This window comes from Balaenoptera acutorostrata, chromosome 13 (assembly GCF_949987535.1).
Source record: "Balaenoptera acutorostrata chromosome 13, mBalAcu1.1, whole genome shotgun sequence".
In the NCBI taxonomy this organism is placed as follows: Eukaryota; Metazoa; Chordata; class Mammalia; order Artiodactyla; family Balaenopteridae; genus Balaenoptera; species Balaenoptera acutorostrata.
The window spans coordinates 40,660,063-40,680,781 of NC_080076.1; the positions used below are offsets into that span (position 1 = coordinate 40,660,063).

At 57.6% G+C, this 20,719-nt stretch overlaps 1 protein-coding gene across 50 annotated transcripts in view; it reads left to right on the plus strand.

Moving 5' to 3' along the window:
• CELF4 (CUGBP Elav-like family member 4) overlaps nt 1-20,719 on the plus strand; it is a 299,708-nt gene that overhangs the window by 210,343 nt on the left and 68,646 nt on the right. For 27 of the 50 annotated variants that reach the window (XM_057526853.1, XM_057526865.1, XM_057526850.1 and 24 more), the window contains exon 3: nt 14,818-14,896. In XM_057526853.1, coding sequence (XP_057382836.1) covers nt 14,818-14,896 — 79 coding nt within the window. The remainder of the gene's footprint in view (nt 1-14,817; nt 14,897-20,719) is intronic. The other 23 variants (XM_057526857.1, XM_057526859.1, XM_057526858.1 and 20 more) reach the window with 1 other exon arrangement.

Consider the following 20,719-nt stretch of genomic DNA (forward strand, 5'->3'; position numbering starts at 1 on the left):
TGTGGAGCAATCTTTCTTCCTGGCAGATTTGGACACGAGCATTCTTCTGTCACTGAGTGAAAAACCCCTTCACTTTGTGACAAGCCACTTGTGCTAAAGATGTGGCGGCGAGGGGCGGGGGGGTGATGGAAAAACGGCATCCAGGGATCCCACACCTGAGTTCCAGCCGTCTTGAGGAGTTGGCGTGGGAAGCAGCAGTAACTGAGGGAGTGTCCTAAAAGGGGCACTTTCTCCCCAGGTCCTCTGAGAACAAGGCAGGGTTTAAATCAAATGGAGGGATGAAGGAATGAGTGAAGGAATGAATGCATGCTGTCAGGAGCAGCTTCTTTCGGGCTGCACTTGTTGAATTCAGAGGCAGGGAATGAAACCGGACCCTGATGAAGAGCAGCCTCAGGGGAGCCAGGTTTCTGGGGGAACAGGCTGCTGGAGAGGGGCTTTGTGAGAGCACGGAGAGTCCAGCCCCAGGGAAGCTCTGAGGCCAGGACATCTCAGGAAGGAGCCTTTCTTAAATCAGGCTCTAATGGTGGGATGAGTCCGGAAGAGGGGGCGTGGGATTCAAGATGCGGGGTGGGAGGTCTCCCCATCTCTCTACCACGTCCTCCCCTCTGGACGCTGGGGCCCAGGCCAGCTCTGCATGCACCGTCAGCCTCCGGTCCACCAGACCAGGGGCCACTGCATTCCCCTTCCTAATCAGCACTCTGAGCCCCTGAGATCGAGGCGATGCTGCCGGGTGAGTGCAAAGGGATGCAGGGAGAAGGAAGATATCCGATGGGCAGACAGACAGCGCCAGGCCAGAGAGCCAGGGGGAGCAGTGATGCAGCCAGGGCCAGCGAGACACAATAAGATGGAGAGAAATGAAGCGGGACTCCGCCCGAAGCCTGGGGTTGCGGGGCCGGTCCAGAGGGTCAGCCGTGGGGGTCAAAGGGTGACAGCTCTGGCATTTCGAAGGGCACCCGGGGGCCAGCGCCTGCCTTGATGAGACCTCGGGAGCTCGATAGACTTTCCAAACCTAATTAGTGTTTAATGGTCTGGAGAGACGCCGCATCCGCCGTCACCAGCCGCACCTCGCCGTCCGGCTTCAGATTCTTAATTAACCTTTAAGGAGATGATCCGCTGTGGCCGCCTCGAGAGGCCACGTCCATCTCCGTTCGCGCGCGCCAGGGCCCACAGCTCTCTGGGCAGAGCGAAGTGCCCCACGCGCGAGTCTGAGGGTGACTCCAGCCCCCCGATTTGAATCAGGTTTTCGAAACTGCTCTGGAGCACTCATCCCACAGAGGCTACCAACTCAGAACCACCGCAAGTCTAGGGGAGGTAGCGCTGTGCACACTTAGGGTAAAGGAAAGAAGAGCCTCAGATATCTGCCGCGGCCGATAGGGGGCGCGCAACCTGTCAGGGAGCCTCCCACCCCCAGCCCAGTGAGGCATGTGACGTCGAGGCAGCCGGAGGGGTGCGGCGCCGTCAGACTAACAGGCACCTGTCCCCTTGTGAGGAGGTGGGCTTTAGCCTCTGGGCAGGGGGAGTCTCTGAGGTGTCCCCAGCGGCTCGTGGTTCAGAGTCATGCTGCTTCCTGCAAGGAGTGTGGGACGACGCAAAAGGAGGGGACAATCCAGTTAGAGGTCCTCCAGTTAGAGGACAATCCAGTTAGAGGCGGTGCCTGGAATCGGGTTGGATTCCAGCCTGCGGGTGCAGAAGGTATTGGAGGGTGTGAGCCTGGCCCCTGGGCGGCGGCAGTGATGTTCCTAAAGCCAGACAACCCAGGGAGGGAGTCAGGCTTTGGGCTGGAGGTCACGCGTACCTGTGGGACAGCCAAGGGCCAAAGACCAAGAGAATGCAGAAAGCAAAGCGAAAGAGGGTGGGGATTGCCTCCATGGGGCGCAAGTTGAAGAGGAGGGGATGGGCGAAGTCTCTGAGGGGAGAGCAGGGGAGGGGTAAGGGCCCAGCGGCATCTGGGAGAACCCCGCCCCCTCCCCGCAGTTCAGGGGACAGGGATCAACAAGTAGAGGAGGGCACAGTGCAGGCAAGGAGGGGACAGCAGCGTGGAGAGCGAGCCCGTGCACTCCAGCACCCCACCCACACACACCTCCCCGCCCACGCGGCACACGCACACACACACACTGACAACCACACACACACAACACCGGCACCACGCCCTCCCAGTCACCCGCTCCCTCCGCACCCCTGCCTCCTCGCACACGCACTCTCGTGTCCACCCCCGCCAAGCCCTTCAGCCCCCACGCACACGCGATCACACTCACGCCTAAGCCTGACACACTCGTGGGCAGTGCCCATGACCCAGAGACCCTGGCGTGTTCCAGGAGGAGGGCCATGATCGATGCTTATTAATGAAGCTGCCCCGGAGATGGCTAATTGATGGCGGTGCGCGGCTGTTGTCTGGAATTTAACCTGATTCATCATTTAGCCTGTTGGAGGCTGGAGAGCTGTGTTAATTAATGCCAGGAAAACAGACTTGGATGAGCTGGCGGTGCAGCCTCATATTAGCAAACCGAGAGCAAGGGGCAGAGGGAGGCGGTGGGGGCAGGGGGGAGAGAGAGAGAAGGAATGATTAAATCTAAAGCCCAGAGACAAATTCCAAAAAGCCGATGTCGGTGCTGTTTCTAGGATGACTCAGGTTTGCGCTTGGCTGGCATCGTCAGGCTATGGTGTGGGATTGAGAGCAATTTCCTCTAGATTTGTCATTTATGCGGTGTGGGCTTTGTTTTTTCCTTTATCTTGTGTGGGGACTGTCCCTCCAGGCCCGAGACTGAGCCCTAAGAGACAGGGAGGAGGGGTCCCGGGTTGGGGGAGGGCGGTGGGAAAGGCCCCCTTCTGCTCATGGAGGGGGCTGAGCCTGGCAACAGCGTCCAGGGTCCAGGGCAGCCTGGTGGGGCAGGTGGTGGAGGAGGACTCAGTGCATCTGACTCAGGGGCAGGCTGAAGGGAGATGGGGAGAAGCAGAAGGGAAGGTGGGCTGTGGGACACATAGACGAGAGTCTCCATCCAGCCCCCCGGGGCCAGGGTGCCCACTCCCCTTCTCGGCTTGTTAGGAGGCTCAGAGTCTAAATGAAGAAGGCAGTGGTTCCACTGTGGCCTGGGAAAGGTCACACCCAGGCGCAGAGCCCCACAGCCAAGGGCCCTAGGGAGGCGTGAGCTCTCGTGGTGGGATGGAAGAAACAGGTTCTCAGGTCCACGTAGCTGAGGGCAGCCTTGGAAGGTGGGCTTGCCTTGTCCTGTGGAGCTCTGGTGCCGGGGCTGGTGAGAGGAAAGGGGAGGGGGTTTCGGGCTGGAAACACATCCTCTCTCATCACTAGAGCTGGCCAGAGTGGAACTGGGACACCCGTGCAGGAGGAGCTCCCTCTGTGTTGTGGGAGCAGGTACGGAAGAGCCAGCACCCGAGACGAGGAAGGGACTTCCAGGTGGTGGGTGGCTAGGCCCTGCCAAGCGCGGGGCTGTGGGGCTGGGCGTTTGGGGGCTCGGTTCTGCTGCTGTGCTGAGAGCAGGAGGCACCCTGCGTGGCTGGCATCCAGGAAGGGTGGGCTTGAACGCCTTTCAGCCAGGCCCTTCTGCAGACTGGGTGGTGCGCTCCCCCCAGGGAAGGATTGCTGTGCCATCCTCGTGCCAGGGAACAGGGCACAGCGAGGGCAGAGCCGCGGCAGGTGGAGGAGAGGCTTTGGGGGGACGAGGAGCAGGGGGGGGAAAGGCCGGAGAGCATAGCTGTTGTTTGTTTCTTGAGCACTTACTAGGTGCCAGGCACTGTGCTAAGAGCATTACCCGAGCTATCACTCCCGCGGGGTTCTCCACACCCCCTCTGAGATGTGACCCTAAGAGGTCAAGTAACTGCCCCACCTCACATGCATAAGTAGGTGGCAGAGATGGGACTGAAATCCAGGCCTCCCAACTAAATCGGGACTCGTTTCATCCAGAATTATCTAGCCACTGCTGTTTTAAAAAAAAAATCACACACCCCCACCCTGAAGAGGGTTAGCGACCCAGCCTGGCCATGCAGGCTAATGAGCTTCGTTTCCACGGCAGCAGATCTTAATTAGGACCACAAGGGTCCGCCCACCCTTGCCAGGGCAGCTCTGGCACATTGGTGGGAGTGGATGAGAAGGACATGGGGCTTGGAGACAAAGAGACAGGCTGCCCTTGGCCACGTGGATCTGGGAAGCCCTTGACTGCCAGGTAGGGGCTGAGCCCAGCGGCACTATTCCATCTCCAGGATTCCATCTCCTTACCTGCCACAGCCCCGAGAAGCTTCCACCCACACACATGGGGCCCAATCCCAGCCCCGTGGCAATGGGGGGGGGGACAAGGAAAACTAAAAGGCTGACTGGGGATCCTCCCTTCTGGAAACAAGCAGAAGAGACCTTTGACCGGCCCAGGGAAGGGGGCACCTCCTTTGTTTGTATCCAGTGGGTAAGGGGAAAGCATTCTGTAAACTTAGATGCCAGAGAGCAGAGAGGGTGGAGGTTGGGAGAGGGATGGGAGAGGGAGAGAGGAGAGCAGAGAGAAGGGGAGGGGGCCTCCCCAGGCAGTCCCACCAATAGGCTCCATCAGCGCTGCCGCTGTTGGCTGGACACTGCAGAGCAGAGCATCCTGTTGCATAGCAACTGCCTGGGGCCTTGTTTGTGGGGCTGGACCACGGAGGATGTACGGGCTGCAGAGGCCCCCGTGCCCTGCTCCACCCCTGCACCACGGGCATCAAGCTCCCCACCCCACCTGCCTACAGGTGGGGAGGGGACCAGATGCCAAGATAGTGCTGGCCGTTCCTGATCTAAAAGTTCACCCTCGACCAGGCTCCACTGTCCCAAGCCCGCTTGCTCTTTCTAAATGTGGCCCTAGCGGAATGCTGTTCCTGCCAAAAACTGACAGGGGACACCACTGCCCACTGCACAGGCTCAGACCCTCCAGGGGCCACACCAGGGCCCCTGCCTCCACCCAACCTGCCTGCACATCACACTCTGAGACTTTCCTCACACTCTGTGACACCCTGCTGGGCTCTTCCCTCAACTCACCTACGTTGTCCGCGGTTATGCCTGCTAGCCAACCCCCACCGCATCCTCCCCACCCTGTGAGTTTGCTCACCAGGCTCATCTGGTGTCAGAGAGGATGGAAGGACATAGCCAAGTCGTGAGGTCAGTGCAAGGTCTGGAGTTGCGAAGGACTCGATAACTGTCACCTGCCACGGTCACTCATGCCTCCCCGTCCTCCATCCAGGCACACGGCAGAGGCCATGCAGGTCCACCCACTCTCTTGTCCTGATGGTCATTAAGACAGTCTGGCCTCTGTGCTGCTGCTCAGCCGCCTTCCTTCATCCCCTTGAGGGCCACTTTTGACAGCAGCTGACTGAAGGAATCTAGAGGCCATGACTGGCAGAGTGACAGATGTGACTGGGGGGACCCACACCAAAGCCTCGCTGGAGGGGGGCACAAGGGCTTAGGCCTCTGCCCTTCAGACCAATGAGAGGAGGTGAGGATGAAGGGGAAGAAAGGGAAGGATGAGGGTGAGATGCCTCTGTGGGTGATCCAGAGGTGACCTCAAGTGTTTTTCCAAGGGACCAACAGAGGGCCTTGGCTGGCAGGCACCCCCCTTCCACCACTTCAGGGGCAGCTCCGAGCTGGACCATCTAAATGAGGAGAGGGGTGAAGAGCTGACAGGGCCTACATGCCTGACCCAACAAGCATCAGATGGCCTCCTGGATGCGGGGAATGGGAGCAGAACCAGATTTATTAAAAATCTTATCTGGAGGGTTTGCATTTCAATGGGCTGTGGATTTGCATATTTTAACAATAACCTCCAGGTTCTTCTGTCTGGTCTGCGCTCACTGGCTGTCTCTCTAAACCATGATCACTGGTTCAGTAAACCCTTCCTAATCCGAAGGTACAACATCGCCACTTTGCTGGAGGAGGGAGGGTTAAAGGGCCTTTCTCTCTGGATCAGAAATAGGGCTGTTCAGCAGGTGACCACTTCTGGCCTCTGGACACTCCTGCCGCCAGACCGTGGCTGAGGCAGGAGGGAACGATGCCAGTGACAGGCACAATAGAGGATTCAGTCATCCATTTGGTCCGTGAGCATTTATTGAACACCTACGGTGTACCGGGTGCCACGCCCGACTCTGGGTGTGCAGTGGGAAGAGAACAGGTGTGGACCTTCCCTCGTAAAGGGGAGACAAATATTAAACAAATAAATCCACAACTTGAGAACCATAATGGCTTATCACTGTCCCAAATTGTGGCAAGGCAATGAAGGAAAGAATGGGGAGCTTGAAGGGACCCCTAGTTTATTGCAAGGCCAGGGGGAGGCTGAGACCCGAGGGAGGCGTGGGTGGTGGCTGGGCAGAGAAGGGAGCAAGCGCGCTGCACCCACACCAGCTCGGGACCTGCCCTCAGGCCCGGGGTGCAGCGCCACCAGCTGGCCTGGCCGGGGTCCCCTTGGAGTCTGGCCCGTGGTGGGGGAGTGCCTCCAGCAAAGGCGCATGTCACTCTGCAGTCATTGCTGGGGAGTCCTTAAGTCCAAACTTTATGACGACAGCAAACGGGATTCCTTGAATCTCTAACCCCACTCTGTGGAGTGAACCTTACACAATTTATTAAGGTGGTGATTAAAACAATATATTTACAACAAGCTACAAATAATGTGCGCTGCTTCTGCCATTCCCCTTCGATCCCTTCTCTCTGGGGGACTGGGGGGCCCTGCAGCAGGGGTTCATCCTTTCCTTCCAAGTTTACTGAGGGCCCACTGTGCACAGCCCCGGGAATCCAGCAGGGCCCAGGATTCAGAATCTGCCCTCCTGGGGCTTTAAACAAACAATTTCTCCATTAATTAATTTGTTCATTATGAATTGCTAAGTGCCATGAAGACAAAATCCTGGTGGAGGGCAGGGTCACTGGAGAGCCGCCCACCTGTGGTCCCTATGCTCTCACTAGTGAGTTCTCTTCTCTATCTGTATCAGATGGTTGCATCCTCACCACCAGCCTTTCACACCAAAGTCTGGAAATTCTCAGTCTATCCTCCCAAACTTGCCCAAAGTTCACCTTTAAAAGATAAATCTTGGGACTTCCCTGGTGGCGCAATGGTTAAGAATCCTCCTGCCAAGGCAGGGGACACGGGTTCCATCCCTGGTATGGGAAGATCCCACATGCCGTGGAGCAACTAAGCCCGTGAGCCACAACTACTGAGCCCCTGTGCTGCAACTACTGAAGCGTGAGCGCCTAGAGCCCGTGCTCCGCAACAAGACAAGCTACCGCAATGAGAAGTCCGCACACCGCAACGAAGAGTAGCCCCCACTCTCCACAACTAGAGAAAGCCTGCACACAGCAACGAAGACCCAATGCAGCCAAAAATAAATACATAAATAAATAAATTTATTTAAAAAAAATTTTTTTAAAGATAAATCTTTGAGTAGCATTCTCTGTTTCAGGAGCTTGTGCACAGTTCCACCTGAAAACACCTGATGGTCAAGGATATGTCTGATGCCTGGAGCTGGTGAATAGAGATAAGCTTGCAGGATGATGGGGACCCAGAAAGGCATCATGGTCAGGGCAAGTTCATGGGCAGACCCCCTGTGCTGTCACACAGGGCCCCACAGTCAGAAGGGTCCCATGCTTAGGGTTTAGTGCTCTGCAGTTGCCACCTTAAAATTCTTAAAATTTTATCTTTGAACTTGTGTTTCGTAAGTGAAGTCTGTGGCATGAAGGAGTCCGTGTAGGGGGCCTGGGGCCTCTGCTTATGATCGATTTTGCCTCCCACCGCCTGCCTGATCCATATACATCCTGGTCCCCACGTGTAATCACTCTGCCTTCTAGGCCAGCCAGCAACGGCCTGGGTGGGGTTTAGGGAGGATCGGGTGGGGCCCACTTTCCCTGTGATACCCCAGGCTGGCAGCGCTGTGGCATGTCTGTCTGGTCAACAGAGGCATTGTCTTAGCAGGGGTGAGCATCTTGCCCAGGTGACTAATCATCTTGCCCAGGTGATGTAATGCATTTACAATACCCTTGAGGATCACCTGCCCACTGTGGGTTAGGTCAGGGGGTACCATGGGCACAAGTGAGGTCTGGCTTTACTTCCCAGGGCCCACCCTTGGCTGGTTTGTACCAGGTCAGTCTGTAGTCAGTGGAAGAGAGAACCCAGCAGTCCTCAGGCCCAGTCTGCCCCCCATGTTGCACGGCAGGGCTCTGGGTACCTGTGAGGGTCTCCATGCCTGAGGAGACCCTCTCTTTCTTCTCAACCTTCCTGAGTCTGGCTTGCATTTCTCTCCTCTGGCCAGCTCCAGGCATCCTCCAGGCATGAGTCACAAAAACGAATTGTATAATTTTGGTGATTCTGCATAGGCGTTAAATGTTCTGATGTTTGCACTTAAAACTGGCATCACACAAAATAAAGATGAATGGTAGAATCCATGTTAATAATTTAAAATTTATACTTTTCTTTACTTAAAATGACATCCAATAGCAGGTAAAAAAAATACCATGACAAGTGAAGAAAGATAGAGACCATGAAAGAAAGGGAAAGCTTTATATTTTAGTGCTTTAATGATGCTTTTTTCCTTGCTTTTTGAACAGGGGGCCCTGCAAATTATGTCTCTCTTCCCAGAGCAGCAATGCCACTGAAGATGGGGTACAGATGTCCCAACAGGTCCAGAACGCAGGGTCTGCTGCCTCACCATTTCCATGACCGTCGTGTGTGCTGGGGTGGGGGACAGACAGCATGAAAGCTGAGTTCTCTGGGGGAATGAGAAGAAAGCGCAGGACAGATGAAGGGTAGGGGCCAGGCTCTGAGGAGTGAGTGGGCGCGCAGAGCTAAGAGTTGCTCCAGTGCAGACTGCAGGTTTGAACACAAGAAGGATCAGCGTTACCAGATTACTGCATGGTTTGGGGAGATGTGAGCCCTCCTGGTGAGCAGAAAACAAGGTATCACCAGACACCCACACATCCCAAAAGGAGCCAGAAAGGACCCTCAGCTTTGAGGTTTGGCCCCCCCCCGGAAGTACATCTGGGGGCTCAGCTGCCGGCTGGAGAGCACGCTGGCCATCTCCATAGGCCACCCCAGTAACCCTGCCACCCCAACTGTCCTCCCCCTCCCCCTCCCCAGCCCCATGCAGGGCATTGGTCCAGACCTTCCTGAGGCATTTCTGGATCACAGACTGGCAAACAACATGGAAGCTGACGTTTGTTGGGAGCACTGCACTCGTTTCCTCCCTCACCTCGGTTAATCCCAACACCCAACCTGAATGAATTGTTTCATGATGTCTGTGATGTCACACAAGTACTACTGAAGCGTGGGCATGGGTGCATGTGTGCATACACACACAAACACATGCACACACATACTCCAGGGGAGCTCAGTCCTGAGTTAGGGTCTGGGGGTCTGTGAGTGGGAAATCAGGTCCCTGCTCTCGCTTGAGAAACAAGTGTCTCTCTGTCGCAGTCACGCGCGCACGCACACACACACACACACACACACACACACACACACACTGAGAGAGAAGGAGAGTGGTGTAGGGCCATGTGTGGCTGGGGGGGCTGAGAGATAACCAAGGAAGTCTTATTGGAAGGGCAGGAAGTCTTACCGAGGAAGAGGAGGGTTTGGATGGCCTTTGAGGAGTGACAGGGAACTTCCCAGGCTCTTTCTGAGAGGCAGCTCTGGGTCAGCTCACTGGGGCCCGGTGTGAAGCAGGGGGCTTGGGGTCCTGAGAAGACAGGTGGAGGGGGACCCAGCTCCAGGGGGAAGGGCCCCAGGTGATCCTGCGGGCAGCAAGGGCTGTCCCCAGCGAAGCAGGGGCAAGTTCCGGACGTCCCCAGGGCTCACCCTGGCACTGGCTTAGGCAGGTGCCAGGCAGTGAGGGACAGAGGGGGCTCAGCCACCCCCCAAAACCTCCATGCCAGCCCTCAGGAAGGTGATTGCAGCAGAAGGGAAGCCAAGTGAAGACAGTCCCTCTCTGGTCTGGTGGCAGAACACATGTGGGCACTCAGGGACCAGGGGCCCCCTCCGCAGGCTGGGCCTGCTCTGGTGGGGTTTCATTCCAGCCTCAGGGAGCCCCTCACAGGGCCGGGGAGAAGAGACACACAGACAAGAGAATGGCTCGCACACAGGAACAAGCCCAGGGGGCACAGCCCAGGTTGTACCAGGAGGACAAGGAAAGCGGTAACTGGAACCACGAGGGTTAATCAGGGCCAGCTTCCCAGATGCGGAGGGACGGCCCTGCACCCTGGCCCACAGGGGGCAGCAGAGACCCGCAGACCCCTGTGGGAGGGAGACGTGGCCCCCGGAGCAGAGATGGGAGGGGGTGTTGGGAGGGGGAGAGGGAGTCAAGAGCGAGCCAGCTGGCCTGTCCATCAGTCTGTCTGTCTGCCCACTGGCCACAGGCCTCTCCTTACGCGGAAGCCACGCTGGACAGACAGGTGAAGCCTTTGGACCAGATCAATCATTGTATTTATTCTAATTGTATCGTAATCGTCCCCAAGGAACCCAGTTCAAATGAGCTTGACATTATTAAAATTTTAATGCCCAGTTTTCATAGCTGAATGAATATTTAAAGGGTATGTCCCAGCTTAAGTTATGATGATGAAGAAATTAATGGAATGTCTTGTTTAATGCATGGGTATGTGTTGATGCAAAAAGTGGCAGAGATGGGGAGGAGGAGGGGAGGCAGGGCCAGGGCAGAAGGGGCCTGGGAGGGACGGAGGCCCCGCCACCCACCACTGGCTGCAGCAGGGAGCAGAGAGGGCTCCAGTCCTAGGCCAGGACCACTCGCTCCCCCTGAGGGGCCCCCGGGGCTGGAAGCAGGCACACAGTCAGTGACAAAGGAAGTTAGTGATGTCCCCAGAGGGCTGACCCCAGAAGCCTGCGGGTGGCTTCAGGGAGCTGTTCCTGACCCAGGGCAGGCGGCCCAGCTCAGGCACCTGGAGGCACAACCGGGGCTGAAGGCCACAGGGGAACATGGGGATGCTGATGACCCACCCCCAGGCCCAGGCCCAGGCCCTCCCAGAAGGATAATACAGTGGCTGAGAGGGATGGGATGCTGGACAGAGGAGCAAGGGATGGGTTAAAGGAAAGGCACAGAGAAATGGACCCCAGCATCCTCGACATTCACCTGCAGGGGATGCCCCGGGGCTCACGCGGCCAAGAGGTCCTGAGGCCACAGTGAAAGTTAGAAGACGGGCAAGGAGATGGCAACTGCCCCTCCCGCCTTCCTACCAGTATCCTCTCTCCCCTTCTTCACCGTTCCTGCCGCACTGCCCATCTCTGCGGCATGGTCTGCCCTCTGCTCCCCAGGATGTAGGCAGGCCTGGGCGAGGCTAGATGGGGCTGGAGTCTGGAACAGGGAAGAGAAACACGGGCCGAAGGAGGGAGATCTCCCTTCAGGCCCGAGGCATCTATACAGAGCCTGCTCTACCTAAGAAATCTTCCCAGCTGAGCCTGACACTTTATTTCTGCTGAGAATTAAGAAAGCACGGGATTTCTTTCTCTCTCCATCTATCCTGGTACCACCCTGACAGCCCTGCAAAGGCTGTATGGACTCTGACCGTCCCTAGATAATAATAGGACATGAAATATGACCCCAGGAGCCACCGGTCCATGGGAACCAGGTCAATTCTGCTCCACTGTGGGTGCCCAGACCATGGCTGAGGGCAGGTGGGAGGCTAGATGAGCCCCTGGGTCCCCACTGCCAGGAGCCCAGTGATGGAGGAGGTCTGGGAGCACCGTCCAGGGCTGGCCTGGTCAGGGAGGGCTTGCTGGGGCGGTGGGGGGTGGAACTGAGGGGAATCAGGCCTAAGTCCGTGAGCCTGGGGCAGAGCATTCACGAGTGCCCAGGTGTCAAGGACAGTGGGACAGTGGCTGGCCGCCTGAGGGTGACATGCCCCAGGGTGGAAGGCTCCAATGCACAGGCAGATTCCATTTGCCTTGTTTAATTTACCATGGAAAATGGGTCCCATTATAACAGAAACAGTTCTACCCCAGCCCTTGTCCATCCATAGGACTCACCCCCTCTGCTCTCCACAGAGATTTGCCGTGGGACTCAGAAACAAGGTGCCGGGGAAGGCGTCCTCCCAGGGTCCCTGCCCTTCCTCCCAACATTGCCTCTAAGCATTCGGGGTCGGCCTGGGCCTGCTCTGGCCCCAGGGATGGAGCTTCCTCTGCGGCCTCCTCCTTCCCTCGTCTCCACAGCAGCAGAGCCCAGCTGAGCCTGGTTCACACTCCTCTGCCTGCCCCTCCTCATGCCCCACTCCTTACCGGGGAAGCCTGAATCAGCCCACCACTCACCCCCTTCCCCACACTCTGTTTTGAACTTTCCTGGACCTTTCCTAAGCCTGTCACGTCTGGTTCCCAGAATCTCCCGAACATGTAGGCTGGTGTCAAGAGTCCTGGGTTCATCTTGATCACCGTTTACCACCTGTGTGACCTCAAGCTAGTTTCTTAACCTCTCTGAAACTCCATTTCCTTGGTTAAAGATTATCTATTTGCACACATCCTAGGGGAAGTGATGATAATCCAATAATATAATTTTGTAGCAGCTGTTCGTGTTCCTGTAGGTGTAGCAGTGCAGTGCCCCCCTTGCAACTCAATTCCCAACTTGACTGTACATTCTATATGGAAAAGGGAGAATTCCTGCAGGACCCTTCCCCCTGGAGTACCAGGAAGGCTTCAGGGTCAAGGGCCAGAGGCTGGTGGGGGTATGGGAAAAGAGCTCACAGGCCGAAGGAACAGATTGGGGAGGAAAGTGCCCGGTCGTGAGGAATGGAATGATGCAAGAGGCAGTGGGGGCCATATTTGGGGGACCAGGCTGAAGGAGGTTGTATTCGATTTGGTGGCCCAATTGCCCCTTGCCAGATGGACATCTTCCCTTGGCCCCCTCCTTTCAGAGCAGCTTTGGGGTCAAATGAGATGAAATATAGGAAGTCCAACCCACCTTATCATGTTAGCACCGTGCCTACCCACCCTGGCTGCATCCTGGATCTGCCACTCCTCCGAGCTTGGCTTTTTATTGTCAAGAGAGAGATAATAATCCCTCCCTGGAGCATTATAATAATTACATAAGCAAGAAAGCCATAGAAATATACCCAGGAGAATACAATGGCCAGAACTGGGTCCAGGTCAGCCGTGGGGCCTTTCTGGAGTAAGAGACTATTGCAGCTTTGGGGGAGACTAGGAGGAAGGGGTGTTCCAGAAGGGAGGGGCAGCCTAGGGAAGGGCTGGATGTGGCGTCTCCGAAGATCCAGAACGGGAACCCGAGAGTACAGCCCTTCTCCCACAGCCAGATGCAAGTTCAGCCTTCTGGACCCTTCGCTCAAGGACTGGAAAGGAGGTGGTCTATGGGGGAGCCAGGACCCCCGAAATGAAGCTGGGAATTTCCTTATGTGCCTCTTCCTTCTCCCTGTTAATTGGAGGTTCCCGTAAACCCACAGCTTCCTCCGCAGGCAGAGCGTACATACCAAGTACCTTCATCTCCCTCAGCTCCATAAGGGGTGCCGAGTGGGGACCTCCTGGCAAACAGTGGCACCCCCTCTTAGTGGACTGGCCCCCCAGAATCCTTTCTTACCCCCCGGGCCACCTGTGCTTCCTTTTCCTCTGTTCTGTGCCCTGCCTCCCGCCTCTGTCCTTCCTTGCATGGCTCTGCCCTTCCCCTGGCCTCATCTTCACCTTGCTGAGTCACGGGCACCCACACTCCCCCACCCATCGTCTTGACGCAACCAAAACTCACTTCGAATCCTAGACCAGAAGGAAGCTTGTGACCGGCTAGTCCAGCCTCCATACACAAGGGGAATTGGCAATGGAAAGTCACCTGGTGCAGGACAAAAGCCCAAAAATAGCCCTGGCGGACCCAGGTTCCCAGGCACATCTTGCCACAAGATGGCCCCGCCTCAGCTTCTCCATCTATAAAATGGGGGCATTTAGTACCGGCGCTGCCTGCCTCTCAGGGTTTGTTTGTGAGAGAAATGCAAATAGAGTAAGGGATAAGAGAGGTACAGGACAAGCAAAAGCACGGGCAAAGACATAAAATACAATTCCATTTGTGTGATTCCTACCATTTTTATTGTTTGAAATATCCTCAGGGCCTGAGAGCCCACCCTATGCCTCCGGCATCCGGAGGATGAAAAACAGGCTGCGGAGCCCCAGATCCTTGGAGTTCAGAGCCCCCTAGTGGCCTGAACGAGGCATTGAAGCGGATCCTCCAGAGAGGCCGGCCGCTAAAAGGCTGGGGGCGTCAGGCTGTGCCCGGTGTCGTCCTGGCACCCAGACACCACGTGAGACAAGTAGCAGTGCCCACTCCACATACACCCCGAGGGGACAGCCTGGCCGCAGTCAGGAGCCCCAGCCCTGAGTTCTGCTCCAACAAGGAGCTGGGTGGTCCAGAGCCTCAGGCACCCCTGGGACCTACAGCCAGCGTCTGCAGGATACTGCAGGGATGGGGTGCAACTCACTGCCATGCCCCAACCTGGGCAGGAGTTAGTCTTCGTCCAGAGACCAGCTAGTTTCAGCAAAGCGATCTGTCTCCAGGGTGGGCCAGAGAGGGGACCCCTCAGATTCCAGTATCACAGCAAGAGCTGCTCAAAGTTGGGAGAGGGACCACGGGAGGTCCCTCTCAGGATTGGAGGTCTCCAATCCTGAGAAACCCTCCTGAAATCAGGGGACCCTGGGGACCACATTGGGGAGGGGAGGTGGGTGGGGCTTTAGTGAAGACCCGCTCGTTTGCAGCTGCGCGGGTGCGCGGGTGTATGTGTCGGTGGTGTGGTCCGTGTGCTATGTCCCCGTGAACGCCTGCGTACCTTCGGGCGCAGGTGTGTCTGCGCTAACACTGCCCCCCTGTGCTCTGTTGCAGATGAACCGGCCGATCCAGGTGAAGCCAGCGGACAGCGAGAGCCGAGGAGGTAGTAGCTGCCTGCGCCAGCCCCCTTCACGTGAGGGCCCACTTGTCTCTGCCCCTCCCCCTCCCTCCTTTCCTTCCCTCCCCCGTTCCTTCCCCCTGAGGCAGCGTTGCAGCAACTCCCTGCCGCCTCCCCCTGCCCCATGGGGACCTCATGGCCCAGGGTCGGGACAGGGCTTTGGAGCCCTGGGTGACGGATGTGGGGACAGAGTAAAGAGGATGGGGGAGAATTGGGGTCTGCCGTATGCTGGGGTTCCTTCCTTCCCATGAGTAAACAAGTAGGATGTCCTGGGCACTCCACTGCCCCCTGTAAGACACCCAAAAGGGTAGGCCCACCTCTGTGTCACCAAGGAAAACCCCACTGGGATGGGACTGGACTAGTTGAAAGGGTGCCAGGCTGGGAGGGAGGAAATGTGTTTCAGTCCTGCCCTGGGAAGGCTCAGGCCAGAGTGGGTGAATCTGAGGGGGGCTGCCCACTGCGGCGTGGGGCTGCCGAAGTCAAGATCCTGGACCTACATACAGATGGACAGGCAGATGTCTGGAAGGGGACAGAGCCTCACCCCCAGACTCAGGCCTCTGTGCCCCCAAGGGAGGCTCTGTTCCGTCCACCAGCGGGGGCCTCCCCCCACCCCACTGCACACAGAGGCTCGACCAGGCCAGGCTCTGGCTCCTCTGCCGAGCACCCACCCTCCAGGCTTCTGGCCCGGGTGTCCGTGCCCACACCATGCCCAAGCCAGTGCCCTCTGCCCCTGGGCTCTCCCTGGCTAGGCCGGAACACTCACTCTCATCTCAGCTCAACCGGGCGGGCGCTGAGGAACTTCTCTCTCCCTCCCCCTCTCCCACCCCCCCCCAATTTTCCAGGAAATTAAGAGCGAAAAATAGGCAAAAGCTATTTGCAAATTCAGAGTCAAGGTTCTTGTCCTGAGGAAACTGTAGTGTGGCCACAGGTGGCCTGCCCACCCCTGGGACCTGTGGTCCCTCCAGCACAGGCCTCTGCCCTCTGGGCCCCAACAGGGCCTCCACCCTGGCACAAGGCCTCTGTGGCTCTGGGGCCCTCCTGACCCAGGCCTCAAATCCCACCCAACAAGCCCAGCTGCCCGAAGGGGCCCCGTGCCCCAGGGCACAGGCGCGCCTCCCTGTGGCCCTCTGAGAGCTCCCCATCCCGAGGACCCCGATCATGGGGGCGGGTTGGTGGAAGAGTAAAAATGGTTCAGGTGTGAAGGGCTCATGCTGCAGACCACACCTGGGTCGTGCTGCTTGCTCCCGCCCCTCTCCCGGCAGTCCAGTTACTTGGTTTCCTCTGCACACAGAGGCTCCTCAAACACCCAGGGCCAGGCCTTCTGCCCTGGCGGAGAGAGGCGTGCGCTCTGGCCTCACGCAGGTGCCCTCGGTGACACGGGGCAGAGGCAGGGCCTCTCCCAGAGACTGTCTCCGGGAGAAAGGACCGGCAGGACCTGGCCCCCAGGTCACCTGTCAGGCAGTGACTCACCTGCAACGCCCTGTCCGTGTGACAGGGCCAGGAGGCAGCAGAGACCCCTGGCTTTGGTGGGGAGGGAGCTCGGACAGTAAGTGGCACCTGCGGTCCCAGAGGAGGGGTCCCCAAGGTGGGGGCAGCCAGAGACCTCGGAGGACGTGGCACCTGAGCTGCCTTGAAGGAGGGGATATTCCACACCTGGAGAAGTTGGGGTGTCATGAAGAAGGCCTAGTTTAATCCAGGACGGGAGCAGGGTGTCGGGAAGCCTGCAGCGAGGCCGCGCTGCACTCTAATGCAAACTGTTTCTCCCCTCACTGGCCTTGGAGGCAGTAGCTCTCCGACTTCAAGTTGCTAACCTCATCTCCTTTCTCCCATATATCTCCTGCGCTGACACTTGCCCCAAACCAGATTAATCAGCTTTTTTATTCTTCCTGCAGTAGAAAGGGGGGAAAAGAGAGCCAAACCTAAACATCTATCTATTAATTGCATATTCAGTATTAAACAGGGAGATGATCCTGAGTCAGCATCATAACCAAGCTATTTGGAAAAAAAAAGAAAGTTTAAAATAATTTAATATCCATTAAATACTTCTTCAGTGGGGGGAGGGGATGGGGGAGAGGTGAACATTAAAAAAGATGAAAGAAATGGGAACAGGAGAAGGGTATGGAAGGCAGGGGTGGGAGTGGAAGGGGCAGGGAAGGAACACGATGGGAAAGGAAGAGCCCAGAAGGGTGAAGGGAAAGGGGCAGAAGGAGGAGGGAGGCCTGGGAGAAAGTGGGTTCAGGGGAAGGTGGCAGGGAGCTGGGAAGACTTGGGGGCACAGCTGGGAGGAGAAAGGATGGGTAGGAAGAGGAAGTGGCCCCAGAGGGAGAGGTGGGTCTGCCCTACCCTGGCTCTCCTCATCCCGGATTACACAGGCTAGGTGCTTGGCTGGAGCTCCCCAGGAAGAGTACAGGACGGCAGCTCTTGTTCTGGTCCTCGGTTCTAGTCCCATCTTTGTCCAGAATGAGCTCTGGCCCAGACACTGCTTCTCTGGGCCTCCACCCCCTCACCCAGGGATGGGAGATCTCACTATCCAGGAAAGCTGCTGTTTACAGAGCACCCACTGAGGGCTGGGATTTGATTTGATTTGATTTGATTTGATTTGGTCACACCACGCAGCCTGTGGGAACTTAGTTCCCCAACCAGGGATTGAACCCAGGCCCTCGGCAGTGAGAGCACAGAGTCTTAACCACCGGACTGCCAGGGAATTCCTGAGGGCTAGGACTTTAAACAAATACGTTTAATCCATACAAAAACTTTGGGAGGTGGAAGTTATTGGCCCCACTTAAAGGTACGAACCAAGGCACAGAGAGGCTAAGTAACTTGTTTCAGGTCACACAGCTAGGTGGTGGCAGAGCCAGAATTCAAAGCCCTGCCTGTCAGTAACCAGCACCCAGGTGCTCTGCATTCCTCTGACTCCTAGGATAGTCTTTCGGACTCAGGGGACAGTGGGAAGGTGCTGCAGGCGTTTGTCATACCTCTAGGGCTATTCTCAAGGTAAATGAGGGGAGGGGAACAGAGTCCCAGGTGAGGGAGGCAGGGCCAGGCTGGACGAGGAGCTCCCAGACCCACCCATAAGACACGAGACACCAGGGCTGCAGGGGTCAGAGAAGAGAGAACCCACTGTGGCCTGGAGCAAGCAGAGAGGGCTTCCTGGAGGAGGTAAAAACTGGACCAAGAGGTGTAGACTTGGCAGGAGATAGTGAGAGCCCAAAGTGAAAATGGGACCCTGAACACAAAGCCAAGGGGTTGCACTTGTCTTCATCAGAAGCAGGAGCCACTGACCCTGTGGAGGACCAGGCAAAGAGAGGGCATCACAGCTGTAACATCCCTGGGCAGGAAGAGAGGAGACAGCCCCTGATACCACCACCAACAGCCAGGGCTGCAGCTAGGCGGGGAAAGAAAACCAAAGGAGAAAGAGCCTCCTCAGGACCCAAACCGCTGCAAGGAGGATCCTGTTAACCCCATAGAACTTGCTGGAGCAAGTCGTATATCAACTCAGATTCACCCCCAGATAAGCAAGCCGGTTCATTCACCAGGGGAGTGAAGCAGGCTGGGGATAGAGAAGAACCAGGTGGAGGGCACCCTCCCACCTGCCCTGGCCATCTCAGAGGCAAGGACGCTTTCTTGGGCGTGCACTATTGTGTCCTTTGCCTCCTAGCAGGCAGACGTACCTGACCCAAGAGCTGGTTCACGGTCCCCGTCTGAACTCGGTCTCCACAGCTGCAGGGGCCCTTCAGCCTCTCCGTTTCACTCTCAGCCTCTGGGTGGGTGCCCGCAGTGTGCTGCCCTGTAGCCCTGACCCCCTCCCCATCCTCCCTGGTCTCAGTCCAAATGAGTGCTACGGCTGAAGACAGGATAAGCTCCCCCCACAGGCAAGGCTCCTGCAGCCAGAATGCAGGGGGTCCTTTCAGGAAGTCAGGCTCTGAGCAGCCTGGCCTCAGGCAGCAAACCTGCTTGGGGGCTCCCTGGGCTGAACCGGAGGAGGCGGGGGCTGTGGTCCACCCCACCCTCAAGGGGCTCAAGAGGGTCAGCAAACAAGTGGGAGCCCTTGAGGAGGGAAGGAGTGGCTGAGACCTGGGCCAGTACAGCAGACGTCGGCCTGGTCCCATCTCACCCCCACCAGCCCCAGCCACATAGCAGCAGATGTGAGCTGTGCCCTAGGAAGCCACCCCACCTCTGGCCCCATCACCAGAAACCACCCCCACCTCTTCCCAGTAGTCAGCTACAGGTCAGAAGTTTCAGCTAATGCAGGCCTCATCCAGGCCCCAGATGAGGGAGGCACTCACACACCTTTCTCACCAGCACGCTGTCCGCTCAGCACTGACAAAGGCACCCACAGACACACACCCAATTCCACACTCGCGCCTGGTGAAGTGAAACCGAACGTCCCTACCAGGGATCCAGTGACTGGGGGCGGGGCACAGACTGGGGCCGCCCGTTTGTGTCTCATCTACATGAAATGACAGAAAAAAGCAGCAAGATGTCAGGCTGAGGCATTGGAGAAGTTAGAAACCAAGACGGCTTGGGAGGGAGTCCTGGGAAAGAGGGGACTCAGGGTTCAAGGGGCCGCCCCCTCAGAGGGAGCAGGGGGGCACCGGGGAGCCCTTCCGAGGGAACAGGAGCAAGGGTGAAAGCAGCCCTCCCGGGTGGCTGCCACACTCCCACCCCTCCAGGGACCCAGACTGGAAACCACGTGAGCACAGACACGCTCCAGCCTCCAGCAACGTGTGAGACACATGAGCCCGAGCTAGGGAAGCGGTCATGCCCACCGTGGGGACCGACGAGGGGCTCCCACGGCCCCTCTCTGGCCCATCAGGCGTGTTTTCCTGAGGGGGCCTTGGTCAGGCCCAGGCTAGGGAGGCAAAGGGGCAGCTGAGACTGAACCTGATAGGGGAGCCTGGACGGAGGCCCGATGATCGTGGAAGGAAAAGTGTAGGGTGGACACAGCAGGAGGGCTGAGCTCCGCGTTATAAAGTCCTGTGGTTCCCCCACCCCACCCGCCCTGGGCGGCAGAGCCTGGAGGAGGCTCGGGCGATGTCAAGGGGAGCAGCCCTGAGCTGCAGCCATGGACTGTCCCCCCCCACCTCCGCCCGCCCCGAGACACACACACAGAAGCTTCTAGAGGGTGACGGAACTTCTTTTATGTACCCCTCCAAGTCCTGCAGAACCACCTGGGGCTGAAACCCCCCACCCCCGAGCTTCCACTGCCTCCCTCTCCTCCCTTTGCCGACCTGGGAGCCCATGTCTGCATCTCTCCACCAGTTCAGTCTCCCCACTCCTGTCTCGGTCTCTCTCTGGCCGGAAGGGCAGGGTGAGGAAGGCATGGAGGGTTGGGGGCAGGTGCGACAGCCCGTGACTCATTCGTTTCCACCGAGGCAGGTGCGGGCCAGTCATTCGTTTCCACCGAGGCAGGTGCGGGCCAGTCACTTAGCCAAGCGGCTCCTGCAGCCTCTCGCTGCTCCCTGTCCGTTTAACAGCATCTTCAGGGCGTCCGTCGCCCTCATCACAGCCAGTGCTCACGTGGCAGCGGAGTCCCGCTGGGCCAGCAAATGAGGTTGGACACGACGCATGTGGACGTGGCTCTGAGGCCCTCCCCGAGGCCACATTCCCCACCACAAACCCGGGGCTGACTCCGTCTTCCCAGCCCCTCCACCATCTGTAGCCCCATCAGTTCCTGCGGCTTTTAAAATCCTATTAAGTTCCTCATCTCTCCTCTAAGCATTATTTTATTTCTAAACAGACCCAGACCATGTGCTGTCGCGAGGCCTTCAAGGGTCTGTTGGGGACCGGCTGAGGGGTGTGGGCCTCACCTTGCAGTCCTGGGGCCCCCGAGACCCA